Source organism: Bacillus rossius, chromosome 16 (genome assembly GCF_032445375.1).
Source record: "Bacillus rossius redtenbacheri isolate Brsri chromosome 16, Brsri_v3, whole genome shotgun sequence".
Taxonomy (NCBI): Eukaryota; Metazoa; Arthropoda; class Insecta; order Phasmatodea; family Bacillidae; genus Bacillus; species Bacillus rossius.
The window spans coordinates 26,250,930-26,258,178 of record NC_086343.1 but is presented as its reverse complement, the minus strand read 5'-3'; the positions used below and the strand labels follow the sequence as shown (position 1 = coordinate 26,258,178).

Below are 7,249 nucleotides of genomic sequence, written 5' to 3'. Positions count from 1 at the left end.
TTATCGAGGAGCAATTTAATTTATAATATGTTGTAGCAGCCTGACTGCAGATGATTAAATAATTTATGTTTCTTTTTTAAGTCTTTTATTACCATTCAATAATAAGCTTATACAGTCACTTGCACTGCTTAAGTGTATTAAACAAATTAAGGAAAATGTTTTAGCTCACTGAATTCAGATTTGTTATATTTTCTTGGTATTGACATAAATAACATTCCAATTCATATTTAGCATAAATTGTAAATATATTTATTTCATTTCACACATAGTACAATAACATTTATAATATAAGTAAAATGACAATAATAATATACAATTAAATTGAATATATAAACATTCTAAGAAATAGACATTTAGTTCAATGAAACATGAAAGATAACTGTAAATCTGTGTAACACAACACAGAAACCATTCAGACTTCGATTGCTACAGGCTATTTACAATATTAGTTTTTATTAGTATCATTCATTCTGTTGGATGTTATAATCATCTTGAATTTTCCGTAGAATTATTTATAAGAGGAATTCAATAAACAATGGCAAAGCACTTCATGATTTTAATCCCGTTCTATTTTTGCATTACGAATAAGCCTTTGAATATTCAGACTCTTATAACATGTAAACTAAGGAAATGGTTGAATTATTGATGTATGCGTTTTCTCTACGAATTTTTCAGGTATTTAACGGCAATTTTGTAATGCAATTTTTTTTACACAGAAACGTTTATTGTTTATTTTCAGATCCAGAGCGAAATACAGTAATGAGCCTTACACCAGGCAAGAAGTATGCGAAGTTTTCTGATGCTGGTTTAGAGACCGCTGACCATGGTTTATCTTAATTTCCATAAAAGGAAAACATAATATACCAAACCTTTGAAAAACAACAAAAAATATCCTAACGAATATATCATGTAACATACAATTATAACATGTTAGTAAGATGTAGTTTTCCCATACGATGCTTTGATCAACGGAATTGTTGTTTAAAATTAAGAAAAACTACATGTACAAATAAACAGCGTTACTAATGACTTTTGGGACATCAGGGTCACTTACAGTGAATTCACGGATTGTGACCCACATAATAGTAACTAGTTGAAACGTGATCGTTTCATTCGTCATTGAAGGCTACTGAAATAATTTTATCCGCCCGAGATTTGATTCCAAACGACACTGTCACGTCCCGACCAACCAGAACTAAAATACTGAAGCATCGCGCGCTCAAGCAAAGTCTGTGCAGAGGTGCCAGGAAAGTTTTAGCTGAGTGGAGTACAGGATGAGAACAATCTCTGTCCTTATCTACCAGTTGATATATATATACACACACACACACACACATATATATATATATATATATATATATATATATATAGAAGTTATCTAGTAAAAAGGATAAGCAGAAAATAAAAAAAACCTGAACTTTCTCGAAATCACGCTAGTATTATGCGACAGTTCAAATTTCGGGGTGAGAATACAATAAATGTGTTGTACCCATCGCCGTACCAGACAGACATCGCGTCACTGAACATGTGGGTGTAGCATACAAAGAGGTTATAAATGAGACGATTGACAGCGAGAAAAGAGAAAAAATACTGAGCTTTTAATTTGCGAAAAACAACAACTTCATATGTGGTGTCGGTTTCTTTATTTGCCAGGTTAGGGGTACGAGATTAGCTGGTCTTGGCGCTGAAGCCGGGCCGCTTGAAGGAAAGCAGCGGATCGCCTTAAGCTCCGGGTAAACCGGCTCCGGACGCACTATATCCACCGGGGAAGCCGCCTCCGGGCCCACCATATCCGCCGAAAATACCGCCTTCGGACGCACCATATACGCCTCCGAAACCGTCTCCTGACCCACCGTATCCGCCGGGGGAACCGCCTCCGGGCCCACCATATCCGCCGAAAATACCGCCTTCGGACGCACCATATACGCCTCCGAAACCGCCTCCTGACCCACCGTATCCGCCGGGGGAACCGCCTCTGGGCCCACCATATCCGCCGAAAATACCGCCTTCGGACGCACCATATACGCCTCCGAAACCACCTCCGGACCCACCGTATCCGCCGGGGAAACCGCCTCTGGGCCCACCATATCCGCCGAAAATACCGCCTTCGGACGCACCATATTCGCCTCCGAAACCGCCTCCTGACCCACCGTATCCGCCGGGGAAACCGCCTCCGGGCCCACCATATCCGCCGAAAATACCACCTTCGGACACACCATATCCGCCGAAAATACCGCCTCCGGACCCACCGTATCCGCCGGGGAAACCGCCTCCGGGCCCACCATATCCGCCTAAAATACCGCCTTCGGACGCACCATATCCGCCGGGGAAACCGGCCCTGGACGCACCATATGTGGCTCTGGAAGTGCCGACTCCTTGGTAGCGCGCGGCCGCCGAGACCTCAGTGGCATTCTGCTTCGGGGACCTGAGGATGGCCTCCGGGATGGATGGCCGGGTGGGCTCTTGGGCGCCCTGCGGTTGGAAGCCGTTCTCGTCGACGGTGTAGGTGTAGGAACCGTGACCCACTTCGGCTACGGCTCCGGGTACGCCAGCTTGCTTCCGGACTCCGATCTCACCCGTTCTGATGCCGCTGGCGGTCGCGTATCTACGGCGCAGACAAAAAACTCCTTCGTGAACACACGAGTGCCCTTCGTGTATCGAGTTAGCACCGACTACAGCTTTTGCCAGTGCTTTAAATAGATCCAAGATATAATGGTGTTACAAAAAAGATATATCTACATTTAAAATTGTGTATTTAATCTTCATCGTCGTTAAACATTAAAACACACAAAATAATCAGTACCTATCTCGGACAATTATGCTGATCTTCAATTTGTGTTCACACTTAAAATATTTATGAAACTTTAACTGATGAGGGTAGTTTTAACAAATAACTGCAAATTAAAGGAATCAGTATGCAATGTTGAAAGACTAAAATCATTACACTTATGTACATTTGATTGTGATGTTTATCTGCGTGTTTTTACCCATGGCTATATAGAATCTACTAAAAAATTATTTTATTTACTTAAAAAAAATCACAGATAGAAACTACGAAATTGTTTTTACTAATTACATAAGTTTTCGGGTTTTTGAAATGAAAATCAAACCATTGTTTATTAACTGAATTTTATATTTTAATGGCTAAAATTATTTTTTCGAGGTGAATATTGCTACATTTCTGTGTTATGTGGTGCTTGGCGGTGTGATGTCTAAATTTCTGTTATTTCTGTTTTATAACAATATTAACCTAATAACTTTTCTTAATTATGTAGATATTATATCAATATTGTAGTATTTCGTAGCCAGGGTAACTAACACATTTTCCATTTTCATGGGTTTTAGGGCACGTGTAAAGTTATGTCTGACATTTCTGCATCATTTTTTGCAGTAGTTTCAAGGTATATCGTGATTCAAACGACACGGTATAAACCCAGAACCCAAAAAGGTTTTAAGAATCATAGCACTTCAACACCAAAATTTAAAAATTCTATGGCTTTTTTAGAAGTAAAATATATGTTGCGGTAATGCAAATGAATAATAAATTATTTAAACACACTCTACTTATGCAAAAAAGAGGTGATAAAATATATTATTACGGTATTTTTAGTGATTTTTCCAACTACACATATTATAAAAAGGTATCAGCTTATTGAAATTTTTATTTTTAGTTAGCAAGAAAAGTAAATTTAAAGTTTTGAAAGCAAACTTATTCGTAAATGCCATATAGATTATTATTTTATACTTCAACATCACTGTTCCTACTTTGAATATTAAATTCTCTCATAAAAAAAATTTAATGCCAGTGCGAAATGTTCAACGTAAAGTAATTTTTTTACTTTTGAAATTTGCATATTTGATAACTATTTAACCTCAACTTCAGAACAGACACCCAATTCCGTAGACAAAAACCTCCATGATATACTCACTCGTAAGCGGAACTGCCTTTTCCGTTGTTGACGCTGCCTTTTTTCGGGTTGAGCACCTGGGGGCCTGATGAGACGCGCTCTCCGGCGCTTGAGTTAGCCGCGGAAATCCATGGATTGACCTCGGCTCCGGGCAGCCGGCCCAAGATCCCGAGCAAACCAGGTCCGCCGACGGGAGCAGAGACGGAGCCCGGGGCGCCCCCGGCGACCGCCGCGCCGACCAGGACCAGCAGTGCCAACTGTGGGAAGGAAAGAACGCCAGTGAATACACAGACTGGAACTTGTTCAAAACTTTGCAGGTCCCTTGCCCATTTACTTTTGATTGGCCGGAATATCTTACCTAAGAGGGCCCTTACCTTGGGCCTGCGATGGTTGAAGGAAAGCTCCCCTGAGAAAAGGACGTTCCGAAGTTATACTTTTGGTAATTTTAATATAAACTCTTATAAACAACTTAGGAAGACATGCCCGTCACAATTTAACAGTTCATTTTTTTATTAATTTAATTTTTTTTAAGAAAACTAGAAAACCAAGGAAAATTAAAATAAAATGGGTCCTCGCATTACCCGAATTGCCTGTGTCTGAAGCCAACTCTGGAGATACGTCAAAAGTAGTCTCAAAATTAACCCTGAATGTGTTTACGTCAATATTTTTTACTACTGGTACGAATTATTTTTATGCGACCTAAATCTGCAAAGAATTAGGACAGCAATTAAATAATAAGTTGTTCACCATTTGAAAAAAAAAATGTTTTTGAAGGGTTGAATATTAAAATTTTTAACCATTAGAAATTTTTCCGTTCAGTACAAGTTAACACCCTTAATTATGCCAAAATTTCAATTATCTAGCTCTTACGGAAATAAGTAAGAATTTGTGTAGCTAAAATAGTCAGTGAGTCGCATATGTGATTTCATAAAAACTTGGAAGCATTTGAGCTACAATGATAGGTCGAGGCAACCAATCTCATCATCAACGAACCAACCACCCCTCCTTTAACCATTCGGCTTACCTGTGTCCCAGAGAACCTGTGATCTGTCAAAGGTGCATCCAACCTCAACTAGCTGTCCAGGCCAGCACCGGAGCTAGGTCACTCCTAACTGCGTTTGCCATTAGAGGGGAGGATACACCTCAGGCCATGTTCCAAGCGATCAGAGCCAGCAACTGGTAGTTCGAGTCCCCAACGTGCGACCCGGGCTAGTAGTGGGGACTCCCAGCATCAAAAAGGGTCTCCCTGAACTACTGCCTGGATTCTTCATGTACTTGTGGAGCTCGTAGGGTCGATTATCATGTGAGATAGCGCGGCAGCTTTAATGGTCCAGGACACAGGAGATGTCTCGGGCACGTAGGGCCAGCCCCTCGGAGCTAAAAGCGTACAGTCTGGTTGCTTCCGTTTCCACAGCAAAAGCCACACCTAGACTAGTCTTTCCCGTTACACCATTGGTTCTACACAGTGAGCCAAAGCCTTTATGGACCCGACGGCATGAGTTCCCGACAGTGCTGATCCCCCAGGATAATATTAGAAACTTCTGCCGTTGCCTGCACATAGGGCTTTTCCGCCTCACCTGATGCCTCTTTCCACACACCTGAGGATGTCGAGGGACGAGGACTTCCGGGAAGAGCTCGCTTTGTTCAACACTCTTGGTGTCACGAGGAGATAGTGATTCGGAGAGGCACCCGTTACGTGACCCTGTTGGATTCTGGCTCGGATACTAGAGCCGGCAACTGCCCCGACACCTCTGGCTGCAGGCACCTTATCCCGCAGGAGTCATGACCTCTCACAGATGGAAATTCAGATTGAAATTTCTAGAATTAAACGTCTTATCACCATTCGTAACTCCCCGAAGCCCGATGAAGAATGCAATAAAATGCAATATAGGTCAAAGATCAGACATTCCTACAAGTACTGATCACGGTTAGAAATGTCGCAACGACTGTTTGTCTTAAGTACCACTAATCCAGCTAAGCCCAATCAACGGAGTATTTTAGGTTGTGCAATAGGACAGCAACAGCAGTAGTAATTCGTCATGTACCAACCACATAGTTTGTTGGTTCAGTGCCACATGCAGACCAATAAAAGGCCCGTACCTAAACCTTATTTTCCTGGCGTTATTCATATATTATGTTCATACGTTTCGTATAATTTTAATATTATAATTTATTAAATACACCACAGCTTAAAAGTTTTTCCTTCAGACGTCTAACCATAGAAATAGTAAATAATTATGTCTAGTAATAGATATTATTTTACTCTTATGCTAAGATGAAAATACTATATTAACATAATTGATGTAAAAATTATTTCCTCAGAACTAAAGGCTTCTAAGTTAAAATTATTATAAATTTTCTTTTCAAAGTTGAACTATTTTATCTATTAACGCTCATATTTTACATGTGGTCAAAAATCAAGGAAATTAATTTCAATAGCCACTAATAAAAAATGTTCGTCTGGTACAACGAAATGTTTAGGAAAATTGTTTGGTACAGTTGCGTTGTAATAGTTCGGTAGAAAACTAACTTTTAAAATACGTAACTACAATGGATCCAAAATTTGTCTAATTTGGATTTACACTGGTACGGCTCCGAGGTATACATCAACGAGTTATACACCACTGATTCTCGTAACATTACTAATCCGTTTATGAAATTACGAGTATGTCTCAAATGAAAATAAAACCGACTGCTCTGTTAGAATTTACAACAAATTTACGGACTTCCCAACGAGGAATTTAACGGCAATAAACGAACAGTTCTTCGTTATTTTAGATAACAGAAGCTTCGTAGAAACTACACCGTTTATTAACTTCATCGCGGTAAAATTTTGTTTTTAAAAACAAAGGTTAATTTGAAATTTTTTGCTTCTATACCAAGTTCAAAGTAAGCGAAGTCAGTGTCGGTAAATTTACGATGATAGTAGTAAATTTACTCAGATCACTGGATAATTTGTGACCAGTGTTCTTGGTAAGTTGAAACAGCAAATTTTTACCACTGTGTGATGCAGACACCTACCGGAGTCATGTTGCTCTGGTTGAAGTCGGCTGGCGAGATGTGACAAGCTCCAGTGTGGCGACGGTATTTATAGCGGTCAAGATAACGCGTGCGTGGTGGATCATTTGTCTTTGTATTGGTGGGTGGCGTGGGGAGTTAGGGTGAGAGATAACTGCACTAGTTCTCTTCGCCGCGGGAATCATCTCTGTCCTTGGACGAGAGATTATCAGCCTCGGCGTGACCTGAAATTTGCCAATCGCTTTCGAAGACAATCGAATCCGAGTAGGAAACCCCTGAACTGAGTTTAATGACAGCAGGGCGACTCGCGCTGGGCTTGTGTT

The 7,249-nt window shown here is 40.4% G+C and overlaps 1 protein-coding gene across 1 annotated transcript; it reads right to left on the bottom strand.

Annotated features, from left to right (window-relative positions):
• Window positions 1-226: 226 nt before the first annotated feature.
• LOC134540054 (uncharacterized) lies at window positions 227-7,009 on the bottom strand. The gene is made up of 3 exons (XM_063382506.1): window positions 6,930-7,009; window positions 3,930-4,165; window positions 227-2,605 (listed from the first exon to the last, which is right to left on the bottom strand). Exons 1-3 carry the CDS (start codon window positions 6,936-6,938, stop codon window positions 1,723-1,725), a joined length of 1,128 nt encoding a protein of 375 aa, XP_063238576.1. The 5' UTR covers window positions 6,939-7,009; the 3' UTR covers window positions 227-1,722.
• Window positions 7,010-7,249: the final 240 nt, after the last annotated feature.

What these genes read in the sequence shown, in the direction of transcription:
- LOC134540054 (XM_063382506.1), bottom strand. An exon ending in AAAGGCAGTTCCGCTTACGA is followed by an intron (nt 2,606 to 3,929) that starts GTGAGTATATCA and finishes TCTGCGCCGTAG; the next exon opens with ATACGCGACCGCCAGCGGCA.